Source organism: Pipistrellus hanaki (genome assembly GCF_964339955.1).
Source record: "Pipistrellus hanaki genome assembly, chromosome: 4".
Taxonomy (NCBI): Eukaryota; Metazoa; Chordata; class Mammalia; order Chiroptera; family Vespertilionidae; genus Pipistrellus; species Pipistrellus hanaki.
In genome coordinates this window covers 89,554,826-89,576,826 of record NC_140506.1, presented here as the reverse complement: position 1 = coordinate 89,576,826, position 22,001 = coordinate 89,554,826, and the positions used below count along the sequence as shown (strand labels likewise).

Sequence of the window (22,001 nt, the reverse complement as noted above, 5' to 3'; positions counted from 1 at the left end):
AGCTCCTGCAGCCAGCCTAACCCAGATGACGACAACAGAGCACCCTGATGTGCAGGTCTCCTTTTAACTCTCAGTAGACAATGATTTACCCACAGATTCACCTGCACATTCCAGTGATGCTCTTCTGCCCTCATCTTAATCACCTTCACTGCACCAATTCCTTCTGTCCAAACATCTCCTCTTTTGGCTGCAGGACATCATTCCCTTGCTGTCCCCTTTGTGGTTCCTTCTTGACCTCTCTCTCTGGTTCTTTCCCCCTGCATGATCTCGTTCAATTCACAGCCCTTGCTGCAATATGGTTCCCACAGTTCCCACATGGACAGAGGATACCTTACTTGTATGTCCACCGTGTGCCCAACATCCCCACCTGGACATCTCACAAGTACCTCAAAAGGAACACATCTAAAATGGAATTACTGATGCCCACCTCTTTGTCATCCCTCTCCAAGTCTGTTTCTCCCCAGCTCTGTAAATGGTTCCACCACCCAACAAGTCGCCTCACATGATGACTCCACATAATCTAGTGACAACTGTCATCTAGTCTCCTGTCCCTACTGTGATCAACCACCTCCAAAATACCATTTCCTCTCACCCAGAACACTGCAGTAGTCACTGTCACCCTACTGCCCTCCCCGAACTGGCTCCAATTTGATCCCCAACATATACTCCCAATGCTCTCCCTTCACTTGAGAGCCACCTTTCCCACTGGATACCTGCAAGTTCCTACACAAGCTAATGCTCTCCAACCAAGTGCCCTGGATTTTCATGGCTTTTGTTCTCCTGATCTTGCCCTCAAATCTCTCTCTGTGGTGCAGCCGCTCCAATGGCTCCATCTAAGGAGGTTCCTATGTCAACTTTAACCACTACATACTACTCAGACCTGTTGGGGCAGTTTGTGTTTTGTAATTATTTTTTTTCCATCACCACCTCCCCTCAATTTCATGAAAGAAGGTAAACTCTATGTCACACACATCTGCATTCCAAGTGCACCTAGTCCCAGAGATGGCATTCAATACATGTGGCAAATTAAAGGAATGGCCACATCCCCACTTTCTTAACTCGGCTCAAAGATGTTGAAATCATCTAGAAATGAGAAGAGAAAGGCAATGACCAACTGGTTTTAAATCATTCCGTGAAGAGCTCTAACAGGGCATCTGAATCCTGACCGTTTGGTACACTGAATCCAGTTGGGCTTCAAAAGATTACTCCCAATAGCACGACAAAACACGCAAATAAACTCAAGGCCTCGTATTTTCCATTAATGAGACTTAGATTTAGGTTAACTGCTTTCCCTCACAGTGCCAAAATCTATGATCCCAAAGGGTCAGGCACAATTTAGAAAATTCAAGGAAGAACATGTTTGAGGAACTGCAAACAAATGATGGAAACAAAGGCTAGTAAAGCACTCCCTGGACTCAGAGCTGCTAAAACATGACACCAGACATAATTAAAAAGAGCTCCAGGCTTTGCAGACAGGAAGCTACCGAGCATGGAACAAACTAAAACTCTTCAGACCCTCAACTTCCTCATCTGTAAAATGGGAGATGTAATGATGTCTATTCCAGAATAAGATAAAACCCAGGACAAGGTGGCACTGAGATGCCAGGTGAACTGTGTGCACTGACTGTCCACTTCTCTGCCCAGACCCCTCTCGTTCCTGCTTCTGCAGCATGAAAGCTGTGCCTGCGTTACTCTGCCTCACAGGCACACACACACAGGTAAAGCACCACTCCCTTGGTAAAGGTCTGAGGAGCTCACTCAAAGTCTACCCTCCTGGTGGGAAAGTGGCAGCTGGAAAAGCAGTGCAGATGGCAGGTGGAATGGGTAGAGAAAGGGAGAGGTAGAGATAAAGATAGAGATAAGAGAGAAAAAACTGGTTTTATTTCTATTAGATGCCACAAAAACAGACAAAAGGATGAGGTGCTGTTGCTACTGCTTCCCCTAACCATACTCCAGAGCAGGGGCTGTCACCAGGGGCCACTATGGGAGGAAGAAAAGGGAGAGGCAAAGAGTGCTGTGAGAAATCTAGTGGGTGTAGGCCAGGGATGTTGCTGAACATTCCACAATACACAGGACAACCCCCACCACAGAGAATGATCCAGCCCCATTGTCAACAGTGCAGAGGGAGAGAGAAGCCCTGCTCAAGACCAAAGGGCTGCCCCACCAGCCTCGGCACAGTGAAGGGAACCAGATGCCTCTTTCTAGTCGAGTCTGAATTTGACCCTGATAAATGTACCACTTTCAGAAATTTAGTCCCCTGGATCAGCACAGGAAGGCAGGGGGATGTGGAGTGAAAGGATTCCACCACCAAGTTGTAGGTAAAGAAGAGAGGATGAGGAAGTGAGGCTGGAGAAGAATTGAAAAGAAAAAAGGAGGAAAGTATTAAGTCAGAGTTTATGGGACTAAAAATACAGAATGGCTGTGGAAAACCAAATGCTCTTTAAAAAAAAAATAATAAAATAAAATAATATATATATATATATATATATATATATATATATATATATATAATTTTTTAAAATTTATTTATTGATTTTTTACAGAGAGAAAGAGAGAGGGATAGAGAGTTAGAAACATCGATGAGAGAATCATCGATCAGCTGCCTCTTGCACAACCCCTACTGAGGATGTACCCGCAACCAAGGTACATGCCCTTGACCGGAATCGAACCTGGGACCTTTCAGTCTGAGGGCCGATGCTCTATCCACTGAGCCAAACCGGTTTCGGCAAATGCTCTTACTCTGAAACCAAAATGTGCTCCAGGTCATTGAGCAAACTCTGGTGATGACTGCTAGAACTGGAGTCCATGTTACCACCCTCCTAATGAGGAATGGAAAAGAAAAGGCGGGTGAGATTAGGGAGAATGTGGGTGCCAGATGCAGAATGCTGCCTCCAGAGCTCTGAAGGGCAAACTAGGGGAGCAGGAGGCTTTGTTTTAGGTTCTGGATGTGTAAGGCTGAAACTAGACAATCCTTGAAGGGCAGGTTCCCAGCCACAAGCCCAGGGAATGAAAGACTTGGCTGTTTCTAGCCTAGGTGCCCATCAGCATATGACTGGATCAGAAAACTATGGTACATCTACAGAATGGAATATTATGCTGCCATAAAAAGAAGGAATTCTTAGCATTTGCAGCAACCTAGATGGAATTGGAGAACATTATGCTAAGTGAAATAAGCCAGTCAATGAAAGAAAAATACCACATGATCTTACTCATTTGTAGATAATAAAAAACATTATAAACTGATGAACAAAAAGATAGATACAGAAGCAGTAAAGCATCAAACAATCAAATTACAGTGGGAAGGTTAGGAAGAGATGGGGGAGATAAGAGATCAACTGAAGGACTTATATGCATGCATGTTAAGAATAACCAATGGATGCAAAACATTGGGGGGTGAGGGCATATATGGGAGTAGGGTTAGGGAGGGGGGCAATAGTAAGATATGTACTCATATAATACCTTAATAAAGAAAAAAATAATTAAAAAAAGATGAAGACCTGGCTGTTTCCAGCCTCATTTAGCAGCTGACAAAAACATACACACCTTTGCTTTTTGTTTGGAATAAAAAGAGAGTCTATTCTGCAGTGCAAAAGGAGCTATTTTCCCAAAATATCTTGGATAGTTAGGCCGAGAGGTTACAAGGATAATCCCTATTTTATAGGTGAAATCTCAGAAAGACGGAAGACACTCAAACCCATCAAACAAGTCAGTCACAACATCCATGTCTCATAGACACGATACAGTTCTTGGAAGATGAATGTTCTTTGACTGTAATAAAAATCAATGGGCTTCTACTGACAGCCTCAACCACTAACAGATAGAAACTGTGAGAAATGCCTGCTTCTTGATTCTCTTGGCTATACTACTGAATCAAGAGGGTAATTGAAGAGAAAGGAACAGTGATTCATAGTCATGAACCCTCTGTCTCCACAAAGAGAACCTGGGAGGACTGACTGAATAACCTCTACCTAACCCTCTGATTGCCAGCTCATCACAGAAAATGTAAACTCCCTGAGAGAGAGTTATTCATAAGAAATATGGGTTATTTTTTGCTGGAGATCCAAGATGGCGGCATAGGTAAACACCTAAACTGCTGCCTTGCACAACAATTTCAAAACTACAACTAAAAGACAAAACACCTATCACCCAGAACCACAGGAAAGCTGGCTGAGTGAAAATTCTACAACTAGACGGAAAGAGAAAAGAGTATTCAGGGCACAAGCGCTGAAAAGCTGAGGTAATGGAGGCGTGCCTGATACAGGCTGGTGGTGGATCCCGGCTGGTGGCGGGCGTTGCTTTCCTCAATCCGAAGGGAGACAAGCTTCCGATTTCTCTGAAATCCAGTTTCTGGGGAGAGGCGGAGGACCCAAACGCCTACGGGGAGAAGCTGGACTGTCTGCCATTGGGTCGGAAAGTGATAGTGGCTTGCTTGCAGAGCTGAACACAGGAATAATTGCTTGCTGCACTGGGCACGAGACACGAGGACTTAGTCGGAAGCAGAAGTGCGGGGGACAGTGGGCTGGCAGCCGTTGCTGTTTGCCACACCCTAGCCTGGTGACGCCCTGAGACCCCACCCCGTACAACCTACATGCCCACCCAAGCTCCAAGCAGTGGCTTTTGCATATGAATGGCCTTCCCTATCGCAGCTTAACCTAGCAAACTTGCAACCCAGTTCAGACAGCTCGAAAGCCTCCAAGCCCCAAGCAGGGAGGAGAGGACTGTGGTTCTTGCTGTAGCTCCTGCAGGGTGGCCTCAGACAGTAGCTGACCTGCACCCCATTGGAGATCCAGAAGCCAGTGTATCTACTGGTCAGTGTGAGACACCAGATTTCAGCTCCTCACATCCATAAGTGACACATTTGGGAGGTGGAATCAGTGAGCACCAAAGCCCCACTGAAACAAGGCCTGCACCGTAAGCATGTTTCCAGCGCAGCAATTCTTCCATTATAGACACAGTGGGTCCTCACAGCCAATTGGCCTGAGGTTAATTCCTCCCAGTGTACCAACAGCAATCAAAGCTTAACTACACCAAGACTGTGCACTCAGCCCACAAAGGGGTGTACCAAGAGCGTCACCTCAGGTGATTGGGGAGGCTGAGCTACTGGCTCCTATAGGTCACCTACCACACAAAGCCACTCCATCAACACAGGGAAGCAGCCAAAATGCAGAGACATAGAAACATGTCACAAATGAAAGAAATTGAGAAAAGCAAACTACTGGACGACACAGAGTTCAAAACCACATTTATAAGGTCACTCAAGAATCTTCTAAAAACCACTGAGAAACTTGAAGAGACCTTCAAGGACCTTAATGAGAATGCAAAAAAAAAAAAAAAAAAAAAAAAAAAGGAAAATTATCAGTCAGAAATTAAACACACACTGTCTGAAATAAAGAATACACAAAACCTCAACTGTAGATCAACATACCTCAAGAGTCGAACCAAAGATCTGAAATATGAGGAAACAAAAAACACCCAACCAGAAAAACAAAAAGAAAAAAGAACCTAAAAATATGAAGATAGTGTAAGGAGCCTCTGGGACAACTTCAAGCGTACCAACATTCGAATTTTTAGGGTGCCAGAAGAAGAGAAAGAGCAAAATACTGAAAACCAATTAGAAGAAATAATGACAGAGAACTTTCCCTACCTGATAAAAAATAGACTTACAGAACCCCAAACAAAAGGAATCCAAAGAGGAACACACCAAGGCATATCATAATTAAAATGCCAAGGGCAAAAGACAAAGAGAGAATCTTGAAAGTAGCAAGAGAAAAACAGTTAGTTACCTACAAGGGAGTACCCATACAACTGTCAGCTGATTTCTCAACAGAAACTATGCAGGCCAAAAGAAAGTGGCAAGAAATATTCAAAGTGATGAACAGCAAGAACCAACAACCAAGATTACTCTACCCAGCAAAGCTATCATTCAGAATTGAAGGTCGGATAAAGAGCTTCACAGACAAGAAAAAGCTAAAGGAGTTCATCACCACCAAACCAGGATTACATGAAATGCGTGGAGGGTATTCTTTAAGAAGAGGAGGAAGAAAAATGTAAAGGTAAAAACTATGAACAAAAAAGTGACAATACATACTACCAACAAGTGAATCTAAAAATCAAGCGAATAAAAAAATCTGAAGAACAGAATGGACTGATGAAATAATAGAATCAGTGACATAGAAAGGGAGTGGACTGACAGTTCTCAGGGGGAAGGGGTCTGAGGGGTGTGGGAAGAGATGGGACAAAAATCTTACACCTATGGATGAAGACAGTGGCAGGGGGTAAGGGCATAGGGTTGGGTGGGGAATTAGGTGGAAGAGAACTATGGGGGGTGGGGGGGGGGAACACCTGTAATAATCTGAACAATAAAGATTTATTTAAAAAAAAGAGATATGGGTTATTTTCTTATTACCTACAATATACTTTTAGTTACAGATCTTTACTATCAGCACAATAAAATCTACCCAGCAAAGCCCTGAGAGACAAGGGCAACTTACCATGTTTGGCACGTTGGTGACTGAAGCATTCTTGATGTCTGCAGGGAAGGGAGGCAAACTGGTGACCACATTCTGCTTGCTGGATAACTGGGGGTTCACTCCAGGGGCTCCCATTGGCTGCCCTCCAGTTTGATTAAAGGGTTGTCCAAATGGACTTGTATTACCAGTCATTCCCATCTGAAACAAAAAGAGGCAACATCAGGTATTGGGAAAATCACATATAAAAGAAGGGCCTCAGGTATGCTCACTTTGACCCAGGGAAGCAAAAACTGTTATTTCCTATGAAAGCTTCATAACAATTACAAATTAAAGGCTCATTTTCAGGGTTCAAGTCAGAAGTATGAACAGAGCAACTTGCTCAAGCAGCTACACACTAAGGCAGGCGACTAATAAAGCTATTCTCAACAGCTACATCTGTCTCCTCCTCCTAAGAGCCAGCAATTTCCCATCCTTACCCTCAGCCATACTCATCACCCAATTCCCCCACCAATGCATTAAGAAAATAATTTAGAGAACAAAACCTTCTAGAATCATTAATAAAGGGAAGCTCCTTCAGCTTAATAATTACTCTCTAAGTAAACAGTTTCTTTCATGTTTCCCCAACAGATTGAAGTTTAAAACACACAGTAGAAACACTGACAAAGAAATGATATAATATCTGGGGTTTGCTTTAAAATAACCTAGTGAGGCCCTGGCTGGTTTGACTCAGTGGTTAGAACCTCAGCCTGCAGACCAAAGGGTCTCAGATTCGATTCGTGGTCAAGGGCATAAACCTAGGCTGCAAGTTTCCTAAATCCATGGGGCGTGTGGGAGGCAACCCCCTCTGCCACCTTCCCTCTACCCATCCACTCTCTCTGGAAATCAATGGAAAAAATATCTTCAGGTGATGATTAAAAAAAATAATAATAATAAAATAACCTAGTGAGGCAAGATGTACTGGTAGGAAAGAAGCCTAGATAACAAACAACTGGACTTACATTGGTAACTCCCAAATAGATGACAGGTACGCATTTGAGGAATTGTTATATTATCCTCTCTAATTTTAAATGAAATTTCCCATTATAAAATTAGTGAAAAAATATAAAATATATACTAGATAAAAGCAAAAACAGGAAGAAGGAACTCTCCCACCTATGCCTCTTTAAGGGCCTGTAACAAACACATGTCAGCAATCTCCACAAGAGTGAATTTAGGAAACCTCAAATTTATATTCTGATGCTCACTCTCCTCTCCTCTGGAGAAACAGAAACCGATCAATAAAAGACTGGCTTTTCTCACTGCCTGCCTGGGCTCTTTCTCTAAGTTGTAACATTCCACCTGCTGTGTACTGCTCACTCTACTTTCCAGGTATCTTGGTGCGGTGGATGTTTGAAAATTGGGAGGAAGGGGGCCCCAGGAAAGACCTCCTATGGTAAGTTCTCATTTAAGAGATCTGCACTCCAGCTTCCTCTAGCCCAGTCATGCTGGGAAACGTACATTTCCCTTCTATAAACTTTGATCCTCATTTGTAAGACCTATGTCTTGAACAAGATGAATTGCATTATTTCTTGCAGCTCTAAAATTCTAGGTTGCAAACAAAGCAATGCTCCATACAACTAACCTTTTCTGCTGAAATGTCCATATAAAAACACAAATAAAACCAAACTAGTGTCACAAAAATGATCTTGTTCTGTGCATTTTCATATGTATAACTAGTTTTCACACGTAACTTTTTCAGCTGATATTTCTCTCCTTTTGAAAGTAAACATATTCTAGCAGCCATTTTTGCCCTATTTGCTTTACTTGAGTAAACAGAAACAAATTTAAATTCCACTGAAACTCAAATTCAACTTGAATTAAAAAAAAAAAAAATTCTTCAAAAAGCGTAGTTAGGCTCAACTTTGAGTTCTGATGACTTAGTCAAGGTAATGTGGCAGCTCAGTAAACTTTTAATATAAAGGGCATTTCTGATTTTGTTTTTAAATCCTCACCCGAGGATATTTTCCCACTGATTTCTTAGAGAGAGTGTAAGAGATAGGGAAAGACAGAGAGAAATATTGAGAGAGAAACACGTCTATCGAATGCCTCCTGCATGCATCCTGACCAGGGCCTGGGCCACAACCGAGGTATGTACCCTTGACCAGAAATGAACCCAGGACCCTTTGGTCCGCAGGCAGATGCTCTATCTACTGAGCAAAATCAGCTAGGGCTGATTTTCAACTAGGTTTTGTAGTAACTATCCAAAACTCCGATCTGAAGCAAGAATGTGTTTTTTTCAGAAAAAAATAGATACATTAAATAAATTCCATGTAAGAATTACTTCTCCCAGAATTTGTTTTATCCTATAAAATCAAATTGGTGAAATACTTCTTAGAGACCCAAGAATTTGGGGATAAAAAACCACATATTTACAATTTCTATTTCTTAAATTTTATTTAAAGTATCTTTACTAGGACCATATATTCAGAAGACATATGCATCCATTCACCACCTCTCCTTAAATCCAATCCATTCTTGCAGTTAGCAAGTTCAGGTTTTTCCCACTATCTGAAAGTAGAGTTCATATGAAACCCTTTATAAACCAAATGCTGTAAAGTTAAGAAATTACCGTTAATTTATTTTTAAATATATATATATATTTTAAAATATATTTTATTGATATTTTACAGAGAGGAGGAAGGGAGAGAGTTTGAGAGCTAGAAACATCGATAAAAGAGAAACATCGACCAGCTGCCTCTTGCACACCCCCTACCAGGGATGTGCCAGCAACCAATGTACATGCCCTTGACCGGAATCGAACCCGGGACCTTTCAGTCCGCAGATCAACGCTCTACCACTGATGGTGTTGCTCAGTGGTTAAAATGCTGGCCTGCACACTGAAGGGTTGCAGATTCCATCTCTGGTCCCGGTGGTTGAGTGCATGCAGTAGGCTACCAATTGATGTGTCTCTCTCACATCTCTCTCTCCCTCTCTTCCTCCTCCCTCCCCCCCACCTCTCTCTTTCCCCCTCTTGCCTTTCCCTTCCTCACACTTTCTAAAAATCAATGGCAAAATATCCTGAGGCGAGGATTAACAACAAATTTTAAACCTAATGTATAGTAAAAGCAGGAATGATATGATAAAATACACAGCACACTTTACACCACCAACCAATCCAATTCAAGCAATAGGCTTTCCAATTTATCCATCACTGAACATCAACCTAGAAAGGCCACTTTGTTACTAGCAGAACCAATAATAATTTAGGCAGCTTTCAAGATTCTTGTTCTCTGCACATGTGTAAATAATACGAATGGTAGACACAGGCAAGTTCAATGCGCACACGTGATTATTTCACCACAATCAAAATGCTTAATTAGCCCTGGTTGGTGTGGCTCAGTTGAGTTGGACGCTGTCCCTTGCTGGTTCGATTCCTGGTCAATGCACATGCTTGTGTTTCAGACTCGATTCCCAGTAGGGGGGCACACTGGAGGCTTATAGGAGGCAGCTGACCAGTGCTTCACTCTCACATTGATATTTCTAACTCTCCTTTCCTCTCTCTCTAAAAACAAACAAACAAAAAAACCAATAAAAATATTTTTTAAATGCTTAATTACACCCAGTTTACCCTAAACTTAATACCCTCGTGAGCTCTCTTAGGTTTTTCTGATACCTTAGGACAAATCTTGTTAATAGATGAACAACATAAAGAGAAAGCCCAGATGCTCACAAACACAGCTCAAAGCTACAGTGGCTTGATGCTGAGTGTGACTCCTGGGGAAGAAGTACCTGGCTTATTGCAGAACTGCTGAACGCGATTTTCACTTTTCACCTTTTTTTGTAAAAGCAAAAATCCTCTTAAAATTTCTTTCAGTTAGTGAAAACAGGTACTAATGTAGGTCTTTGACAAAAGCAAAATGGCATTACTGTGAACCAAAAGTGGGGGATACCTGGCCCTGGAGGTGGCTTAGTTTATTTAGTCGGAGCATCAACCTGTTCACCAAAAGGTGGAGGGTTCGATTCCCAGTTAGGGCATATACCTAGGTTTCAGGTTCGATCCTCTCCTCCCCCTCTCTAATCAATACATATCTTTGGATGAGGATTTTTTAAAAAGTGGGGGTTACTGTATCCTCTAAACTCCTGCTGTGAGCCAAGCCTAATTCTGTGCAGAGGCAACTTTCCTACTTGTCATGGAGCTCACTTCTTATAACCACCAATTTGACAAAGAAAATCCATGTCACACTGGAAGTCTCTAGCATCAACAAACCAAAGTACACGGTGGCTGAGGGAGGGGAAGGATAGAGAATTTGTCCTTCTAGTCACCCCTTCAGTGTAGAGAGGGAAATAAATACCAAGAGACCAAAGAGCTTTCAAAGGGGTCCTTTGGATCTCAAAGTTCACCCAACATGTTGCAAAAAACCTGTTTCTAAAACATTGTAAACATTTTACAACATTCATATGATCACCTTGCCAGGTTGAAAATGGGGTGATTGTATGGTCTGTCTGGTCCCTAGAATATAACTTGCCTGGTCAGTTTCTGGGCAAAGCACTTTCTGTCTGCCTGCACTGAAGCGTTCCAGGGGGTTTGGGAACACTGATAAATTTCATCTGGAATATTTTTCACTTTTTCTTTCTGGCCATCCAATAGTGAAGAAAACTATTTCAATGTGGTCTTGGTCCTCATGGTGCAAGAATCAAGGTAAAATCAGTCAAAGTGTATTACCTGCCATCGTTACCTAATGGCAGGTAATGAACATCCAGCTAATAGGGACTGACTATACATTTAAAAAAGTGAAAAACTTTCCCTCCCCAGCCTACAACCAATACATTCTGCAGACGAACCAAAGCAAATCAAGGCTACCTGCAGGATGTCAGACTCTAATTAAGGTCAGGGCTCAGGCCTCTCAGTCCAGGGTCAATCCCAGCCTCTCTGTGACCAGTTAGAGCTAACAGGGAGGAGGATCAAATGTCAGTCCTCCAACAGACGATTGCTGCCCAGCTCCTAAATAAGACCCCCGCCTGGACCCCGGGCCCCAAACAATTTCCTGGCAGAGCCTGGTAGAACCAGAGGGTATTCTTTAGTCATAGCCTGCAGAGTGGGTAAAAGCCATTGGCTTTTAGAGACTTCTAGATTTCTGAATTCCTGTTCTACATCTATTGTCCTTTGATCAGATTGAACATTCCCAAGTCTAGGCTAACACCCATATTTTTAACATCAATACTCATAACAAAGTAGTCAAATCAGGACATAAAAATATTTGCTCTAATTTTCTGACCATTATTTGATAACAATTTAATATATTTGGCTTTACTTTCAACTGAAGTTTATCAGGATTTGGGTAAAGCTGCTGGAGAATCACCATGTAATCTTTTCAATAAAATTCATAAAGCAGAACAGCAGAAATAAGTAACTATTAAGCTGATGGTAAAATTTATGTAAAATATGAAAAAATTAAAACGTATAAAATATTTACATTATCTTATTCAGCATACATGTTAAAATTTTCTTTTATTCTATTTTTTCCAGAGCCCCTTTAAGCATCAATTCAAGTTAAATTTGAGAGAACAGGGAAAAGTAACTATATTAAGCACCTAAAAAAGGCAAGCTTTCCTATAATGAAATCTAAATTTAAAAATGTCTTATAGGTCTACCATGTTTGCCCATGAGAAAGCATTCTTGTAACCAAGTATATCAATCATTTCAAAAAGAGAATAAGGACTTTTTTTTTTTTTTTTTTTAAAGAGAGGGGAAGGGAAAGCATGAGAAACACTGACCAGCCGCCTCCTGCATGAGCCCCAACAGAGGTCCAACCTGCAACCCGAATATGAGCCCTAACTGGGAATCAAACCCATCACACCTTGGTGTACAAGATGATGCTCCAACGAACTGAGCTATACAAAGAAAAAAAAAAAAACTAGGTAAGAAGAAGAAGAGATAAATACTAGTGCCAGATCTAGAGGCCTACCTGCCTTCTCCCCAAAGGATGGGGACTCTAAAGTATGAAATTTGATAAGAAAACCTCTTTATTAGTTGGATAAAAAAAACTAAACAAGGCCTACATTAGCCTTTATTACCAAAGCAAAGATAGTACCTGGAGCCAATTCTAGCGATACTTGGTTCATCAATCAAAAACTGCTTAAGCCGAAACTGGTTTGGCTCAGTGGTAGAGCGTCGGTCTGCGGACTGAAAGGTTCCAGGTTCGATTCTGGTAAGGGGCATGTACGTTGGTTGCGGGCACATCCCCGGTAGGGGGTGTGCAAGAGGCAGCTGATCGATGATTCTCTCTCATCGATGTTTCTAGCTATCTCTCTCCCTTCCTCTCTGTAAAAAATCAATAAAATATATATATTTTAAATTAAAAAAAACAAACAAAAAAAACCTGCTTAAGTCTGAGATGTCTGGCAAATAAGTAAGTGACAGCTATCCACAGAAAAGGGAAAGACAATGCTTCTCTTTCTACTCTGGTGAAGGCATGTACTACAGAAATACTATGGAAAGTATAAAAAACAAAACAAAAAAAACTACATGACTCTACGGCATTATCTGCCATAATAACACTTATAACAATCCATCCTGAATCTGTCTAGGACACAAAACCAGGATAAAATTTGCCTTCCTGAAACATACATCTCTGTGTCCTTGGGCTCCAGCACATAATGAGTGCTTAATTAGTATTTGGAGAAGAAACCAAACAAATGAATACTCCAAGACAGTGGTCGGCAAACTCATTAGTCGTGGTGCAAGAATCAAGGTAAAATCAAAAATTAAAACGTATAAAGTATTTGTATTATCTTATATGAGATAATAGAGCCAAGTATCAACAGTACAACAATTGAAATTTCTTTTGAGAGCCAATTTTTTAAACTTAAACTTCTTCTAACGCCACTTCTTCAAAATAGACTCGCTCGGGCCGTGGTATTTTGTGGAAGAGCCACACTCAAGGGGTCAAAGAGCCGCATTTGGCTAACAAGCCGTAGTTTGCCGATCATGGCTCTCTAAGAGACCATGTATCAGGCAGTACCTGGAGACAAAAACCCCTACACTGGCCCCAAGAACAGAGACAATCAAAGAACGTGCGGCCAGTTCTAAGGCAGGCACAAATGAGAGTCACTATTAGTTGCAAGGGAAATAGAAACAGTCTCCTTTCTATCTTCTCAGCATCTGCCATAAGGATTTTAGCTACTAGTTGGAATGAACAGTCATGGAGTGGACAAGCATGCAAGTGAACTACAGATGCTAAAAGGCTGAGCATAATAATATGTCCTTGAAGTTGGTTTTACAGGATGATGATAGCTTTGTGTCCCATTGACAGCATATATGGGAGGTCCTCTATGCTATCTATATCCATTGAGCCAGCAAATCCTTGGCTTTGGTACAAGGTCTTAGCCAAACCCCAATCCAGAGCTTCCCAACTGGTATACTAAAATACTGATTCATCAGCCTCAGTGGTCACCTCTGACTTGCAAACAGTCTCCTCTGCTGACCTCAGTGTGTGGGACAAATATTTTCATTTTCTACATGTGTCATGAAATGACAGCTATAAAAATAAGAAAATAAGCTCTGAGCTTCCAAAGAATAGAAAGATTCTCCCCACTAACCCAGAGACTACCTACCTCTACTACTCGCCTAACTCACTTCATCAATTAAGGTAGTAAGCTTAGAAAAAATGTATCTGTCAACTTGCAAACAGGAATGGAAAATTGTTTGAATCATTTACAATGTACCTGTGCTACCGACTATAACAGAGATACTGAAGAGTTTAGACCAGTGGTTCTTAACCTTTCTAATGCCGCGACCCTTTAATACAGCCCCTCATGTGGTAACCCCCAACCATAAAATTATTTTTGTTGCTACTTCATAACTGTAATTTTGCTACTGTTATGAATGGTAATGTAAATATCTGTTTTCCGATGGTCTTAGGCGACCCTGCTAGTGGTTCTCAGTTATAAAGTAGCAACGAAAATAATTTTATGGTTGGGGATCACCATAACATGAGGAACTGTATTAAAGGGTCACAACATTAGAAAGGTTGAGAACCACTGGTTTAGACCAAACTGAAGGGGTATAGAACATATCATCAAAATGGAAATTTCTCCTGACTAGGAAAGTCAGAGGTAACCGTCTCCTTTCTATCTTCTCAACGTCTGACTGAGTAGGTTTCTACAATAAAAACAAGCCAATAGGTGCATTTTTTTTGCTCCTCTGAGGCAGAAGGGGACAGAGAAATGTGTTCGTCGCAGTTAGGGCCACCACAGGGAGTAGCTCCTTTCCCATTATCAGCAACCCAAACATCCCTAGGATGAGGTGTGGGCCAGGCACTGTCTGGGAAGTCCACAGTGTATGTGTATTTGAGTGTGCAGGAGGGCAGGCTAGGTGGTATCACCTATACAAATTTGTGTGATGTGCACTTTTGAGAGATAAGGTCCATTATTACATTTTTAAAGGAGGTCCTAGGATCTCCTAAAGATAAAGAACACTTACCCCTGGAGAAAGACACCCCCCTGTCCAACTTTTACAAGCTCTCTCCAGATTTCACACCTCCCTGCCACAAATAGGCCTTTTCCAGTAGATAGTTTCACATCCAAAGACATCAACCACTCAATTAAATAACTACCCTCATAAATGAACTCTTCCCAACATTATCTCCAAACATCTCTTGAAATGCACACTCACGAGAAGGATCAAATCATAACCATTTATGAACTAAAAGCCTGATGCGGACACACTGTGTAACCAGAGGAGAATACCTGATAGAGGATGTATAGGACCAAAGGAGGCTTGTCAGAAACACACTTCCACTTTACGGTTTTACTTAAGAGTCGGCTGACCCTTCAGAAATGTTTTAAGAGGCAAGAAATGTTCGCTTGATGTGGTTTCAATGAGACCACTAAACACATTGTTTTGGTGTTTTGTTTTGTTTTTTTAAAGCTGAATTCTTCAGTTTTCCTCACACCTTGATAGACACTTAAAACCACACCACACAGCAGAGTGATCAAAGGAAGTACTGTGTGTTGGATGGGATGCTGGTCAAAAAACATACAAGAAACCAAAGTATGACCTTCAGCAATATGTTCAGTAGAGACAATTGGAAAGGACAGAATTTTCAGCTGGAAGAACTTCAGAGAGTATCTAGTTAAAACATCTCACTTCTTAGGCCCTGGCCGGGTAGCTCAGTTCGTTATTAGAATGTTGTCCTAATACAAGGCTGCGGGTTCCTGATAAACCAGGGTTGCGGGTTTGATTTCTGGTCAGAGCACATACAAGAATCAACCAATGAATGCATGAACGGGAGGAGCAGGTCTGTCTCCCTGACCGCTCTTTCTAAAATCAATCAATCAATAAAAAGTATGAAAACAACAACAAAAAATCCACATCTCTTCATGGATGCGGAAAGGGTGGTCTAGAAAGCTTAGGAACCTAGCAAAATCAGTTGTAAAACTTGCTATGAAGCTCTCCCTTCCCCAGTCCAGAGTCTTTGACCCTTGCCACGAGGCTTGAGGCAATCTGTGATTCCTCCAGACACATCCATACTTGCACACCCATGGCACTTGATACCACTGGACAGAGATAGGCTCAGTCCACAAAGATCAGGTATTAATGCCTGTTTTGGAAAAAGAAAAAAGAAAAAACTTTTACTGAAACACGGACACAATAAGATTTCATCCAGAGAGACAATAAGTGCTGTGTTTAAATGTGTATACTCTAGGGATATTCACCTGGTCCGAGGGTAGCTGTGCCACTTGCTAAATGTGTGACTTTGGGGCAATTTACTTTAACCCCTCAATGCCTTCATTTTATCAGCTGTAAATTGGAGATAATAGCACTTTTTCTGAGCATTGAGTGAAGATTAAACTTCACCTATGTAAAGCACCAAGAAGAGTTCACTGACATACAGTAAGTGCTACAGCAGTTAGGTAGTATGCTGGCTTTAGGAAGAATCACTTTGCACTAAATATAGTTTCTTTCAAAAGAATGATTAGGGTAGTCCTGGCCAGTGTGGCTCATTTTTAGAGCATCGACCTGTGGGTCAAAGGGTCGCAAATTCGATTCCTGATCAAGGGCACATACCTGAGTTGCAGGTTTAATCCCCGGTCCTGGTCAGGTTGGGTGCAAGAATAAACCAATTGATGTGTCACTCTCACATCAATGTTTCTCTCTCTTGTGCTCTCTCTCTCTCTCCCTTCCCCTCTCTTTGTCTCCAAACCCCAACCACTCCCTTCCATTCTAAAAATCAATGGAAAAAATTAACTCTGGTAAGGATTAACAACAACAAAAAATGCATAGGGTAATAAAATTAAATAAGCATTTCCAGAGGCCATGTGATGGTGGGGAGTGGTTCAAACAGATAGGATCAGAGGGAGAGGCCATCTGGAATTACTGGCATTTGATAATAGGACATATTCAGACGAACATGAAATGAATTTATAACAAAACAATCTTGTGCATTTACTAGTTGTAGAAATACTTTTAACAGACAATTATTTTCTAGATCATAAACATTTTCAACCATTCCACTCTACATTGTTTTTAAGCTTTAAAAACACTCACAATGGGGGAGAAACCAAGATGGCGACATAGGTAAACACCTAAACTGCTGCCTCGCACAACCATTTCAATCTACCACTAAAAGACAAAATGGACATCATCCAGAACCACAGGAAAGCTGGCTGAGTGGAAATTCTACAACTAGAAGGAAAGAAAAAAGCACACAGAGACTCAGGGGACCTGTGAAAGGCAAAGGTCCAGAGACGCACAAACAAGCGCAAGTGAAAAGGACTGACTGCTGAGTGCACCGCTGGCTTTCTTAAGCAGGAGGGAGACGGAAAGCTCCTTACTATGCGGAACTCCAGTTCTGGGTGAGAACTTAGGAACCCAGACTCAGATAGGGAGAAACTGGACTGTCTGGCAACGGGTGAAACTCAAGGGCAGCTTTCTCTCAGAGTTGCTTGCAGCAATTACCACGGGACACTGAGACCCAGGGGCCTCAAAGGGCAGGGCAGACGGGAAGCCAAGGCTGTCTGCTTTGCCCTGAGACTCTGCCCCATCCAAGCTGAGCACAGAGGTTTTAACAATTTTGCAAGTCTTGTCTCATAAGGGTGTCTCCAGCACAGAAGTTCTCCCAGCGTAAACACAGGTGATTCTCACAGTCAAATTGGCCTGGAGGTCAATTCCTCCCAGTGATACCAAAAACAATCAAGGCTTAACTATAACAAGGCTGTACACACAGTCCAGAAAGGAGTGCACCAAGAGTGGCCACCTAAGGTAACTGGGGAGGCTGAGCCACTGGCCTTATAGGGCACCTAGCACACAAAGCTACTCTACCAACTCAGGAAAGCTGCGAAAATGTGGAGACAAAGAAACAGGTCACAAACGAAACAAATGGATGAAAGCAAATGACTGGATATAGAGTTCAAAACCACAGTTATAAGGTTTTTCAAGAATTTCCTAGAAAAGACCAATAAATTTAGCGAGACCCTCAAGGATATGAAAAAGGCCCAATTAGAAATTAAACATACACTAACTGAAATAAAAAATATATAGAGTCCTAACAGCAGATAGAGGACTGCAAGAATCAAGTCTAAGATTTGAAATACAAAGAAACAAAAACCACACAACCAGAAAAGCAAAAAGCAAAAAGAATCCAAAAATTTGAAGATAGTGTAAGGAGCCTCTGGGACAGCTTCAAGAGTACCTACATCAGAATTATGGGGGTGCCAGAAGAAGAGAGAGAGCAAGATATTGAAAAACTATTAGAAGAAATAATGACTGAAAACTTCCCCCACCTGGTGAAAGACATAGACTTATAAGTCCAGGAAGCGCAGAGAACCCTAAACAAAAGGAATCCAAAGAGGACCACACCGAGACACATCATAATTAAAATGCCAAGGGCAAAAGACAAAGAGAGAATCTTACAAGCAGCAAGAGAAAAACAGTTAGTTACCTTCAAGGGAGCACCTATATGACTGTCAGCTGGTTTCTCAACAGAAACTATGGAGGCCAGACGGGAGTGGCAAAAATATTCAAAGTGATGAGTAGCAAGAATCTACAACCAAGATTACTCTACCCAGCAAAGCTATCATTTAGAATCGAAGGTCAGATAAACAGCTTCAAAGAAAAAACTAAAGGAGTTCACCACCACCAAACCACTATTATATGAAATGCTGAAGGGTATTCTTTAAGAAGGGAAAGAAGAAGAAAAAGGTAAAGATAAAAATTATGAACAACAAAGTGACAACAAATTGATATCTATCAACAAGTGAATCTACAAATCAAGTGAATAAAAAATCTGATGAACAGAATAAACTGGTGAATATAATAGAATCAGGGGCATAGAAAGGGAGTAGACTGACAATTCTCAGGTGGGAAGGGGAGTGGGAAGAGACTGGACAAAAATCCTACACCTATGGATGAGGACACAGTGGGGAAGGTAAGGGCAGAGAGTGGGATGGGAACTGGGTGGAGGAGGGCTTTGGGGGGAGGGAAAAGAGGAACAATTGTAATAATCTGAACAATAAAGATTTATTAAATTTTAAATAAATAAAAATAAGAAAAAAACACTCACAATGTTCATTTTAACAAAATATACTATAAGCAATAACAATATAATCAAAATACCCTAGCCTAATCTTCCTGGGTTGACATTTAAATAAAAACCATAGAGGAATCAAACAAGAAAGGATGGTCCCACAAAAAGAAATTGATGTAACTCCCACATGACATGGCAACAAATGTTCCATTTGAGATGTGGCTTCGACCTTACTCAACAAGCTTATTAACCTGAAGTTTTTAGCATCTTTCTTCACACATATAAAACCACAAATTCATATAAGTTGTGTAAAAACACAATTTAGTACACCAAGAGCAAAATTTGCCAAATATAGAGCAAGAAGTATTCATTCTTTTCAATGACATAAAGAACCAGAACTAACCCAGAGTATGGCCATATCATTCATAAAGCCAAAAGCATTTTCTCTTGGCAACCTACCATTGTTGGGGAAAAGCCAAGAAAAGCAGTTTTCATGGAAAGACACATGGCTGTATTCAGTTGTCTGCTATCACCCGCTTGCTCTTGGAATCTTTCCAGTACCTCAACTTGGCAAATAAAGAATAAGTAGAAATACGAACAGACTGCAATGCCAAAGACATTGCCTGGCCACCACAGACAGTCACCTGGAATAAGAGAACTAGGCTGAAGATCCCAGGCACATGAGCACACCATCTCTCACTGAACTCAACTCTTACAATGATGAAAGAGTTCAGGAAAATACACAGCCCTGAAGTGTGAACATTTACCTTAGCCTGATAAATCATAACTGGGAGATGGGTAAAAATACTTAGCAACTCTCATGGAATTTCACTTAAATGATATGTGATCAGAATATGACTTAGAAAATAGGATGGAAACTCCTAAAGGGAAGGTAACAGGACGGGGGAGCACTGTCGGGCTTCATTTGTATTCACCCAATTGCTCTAGAAACTTTCAGCAACAAAACTGGTTCCCTAACACTGTTGGCAAACGTCAGCAGTCACAACAGTTAGACACACCAGGTCCCCAGGGTAGAGTCTGCATTAATCCACAAGCAAAAGCACAGGACCAAAGTCAGTATGGAAAATGTTTATAATCCTGGTTCTGCTGCTAATCAGATGTGGCTGGGACAAATCTTTTGCCTTTTCTAAGTCTTAGTTCTCCTCAGCTGTAAAACATGCAGTACTTAGATGACCACTAGGTATCTTTAAATTTCCTTCTAATCCTAAAATCCAATAAAAAAATCAATGCTTGAATCGCATGAGGTCTATTCTTCTGGAAGGTCCAGCTATTTGCAGCGAGTAACAACTGAGGACTCAGATCTGCTCAAGAGAGCCAGCATCTGGAACTGGAGGACTTCACCGTGGCAATGCTCCCTCTGGGGAGCTGTGGGGTGGCTAGGGGCCTGTCCAGAAGACTGAGGATTTTGGAGGGTACACAAAAATGCTCAGTACCCAGGCTTTCTACAGCTTTGCATTCTCCACACCATTTCCCAGAGTATTTACATATATTACCACTAATCCAAGGCAAAATAATTCAAGATCATGGTGATACAACTTAATTACTTCTAATTCTTCCAACTCTTCATATATTTTAGGTAGAAAAAAGCAGCCTGTTGAGGATTGAGTACTTCTTTCATTTTTTATTTTTAACAGGTTTTTTTCATACATATATTTTTATTGATTTCTGAGAGGAAGAGGGGAAGCGAGAGATAGAAATATCAATGTTGAAAGAGAATCATTGATCAGCTGCCTCCTGGCGATTAAGCCTACAACCCAGGCATGTGCCCCTGACCAGAATCAAACCTGGGACCCTTTAGTCCATAGGCCGACACTCTATCCACTGAGCCAAACCAGCTAGAGCAACTGAGTACTCCTTTCAAGTGATGCAAAGGCAAGACATGCCACGGTGGCCATGGAAAAAGAAGAGGAAAGTTGATAATAGGATGAGGGAAGAAAAAGAAAGAAACATGTTTGTAAAGATGAATTTTAATTTACACTGCAGCTCAGCTATAGCACAATGGAATAGAGATCTGAACTTTAAAAAAGAAGTTATTTAATGAATTAAACCTTTACTCCAAACCCTCTGCAGGGAGAGCTCACCTGTTCCTTCTTCAAGGAATTACTATCCACTAGAAAAGTGATGAAACAGAGGAGGCAATGGAGGAAAAAGGTAACATCCATACAGGTAATGCAGGAATTCAGGGGAAGGAAAGATAAAGATGGGACTGAACATACAAAAAAGGCTTGAACAAAGAAAGCACTCTGCATGGGAGAACATATTTGCCAATGTTATCACCAATAAAGGTTCAATCTCTAACATTTACAGGGAACTCATACAACTTAACAAAAGGAAGATAACCCAATCAAAAAATGGGAAACTAACCTAAATAGGTCACTAATTACCTAAGAGATGCAAATCAAAACGACAATGCGGTACAATCTCACACCTGTCAGAATGGCTATTATCAACAAATCAACAAATGACAAGTGCTGGTGATGATGTGGAGAAAAAGGAACCCTCGTGCACTGCTCGTGGGAATGCAGATTAGTGCAGCCACTGTGGAGAACAGTATGGAGTTTCCTCAAGAAGTTATAAATGGAACTCGAAATTGACCCAGTATCCCACTTCTAGGACTATATCCCAAGAAACCAGAAACACCAATCAGAAAGGATAGATGCACCCCTATGTTCATAGCAGCACAATTCACCATAGTTAAGATTTGGAAACTGCCTAAGTGCCCATCAGCAGATGAGTGGATTAAAAACCTGTGGTACATCTACACTAACGCTGTAGTAAAAAAAATTCTTACCTTTTACAACAGCCTGGATGGAACTAGAGAGCATTATTCTAAGTGAAATAAGCCAGACACACACACAGCAAGGAAGAACCACCACCAAAATATCACATAATCTCACTCATTTATGGAATATAATGAACATAAACTAATTAACAAAAACACATCCAGAGACAGAGCAGCATCGATCAGGCGTCAAATCTCAGAAGAAAGGTAGGGGAGGGTGGA

At 41.3% G+C, this 22,001-nt stretch overlaps 1 protein-coding gene across 1 annotated transcript in view; it reads right to left on the bottom strand.

Moving 5' to 3' along the window:
* CREBBP (CREB binding lysine acetyltransferase) overlaps positions 1 to 22,001 on the bottom strand; it is a 157,104-nt gene that overhangs the window by 82,528 nt on the left and 52,575 nt on the right. The window contains exon 3 of the mRNA XM_084882247.1: positions 6,492 to 6,668. Coding sequence (XP_084738373.1) covers positions 6,492 to 6,668 — 177 coding nt within the window. The remainder of the gene's footprint in view (positions 1 to 6,491; positions 6,669 to 22,001) is intronic.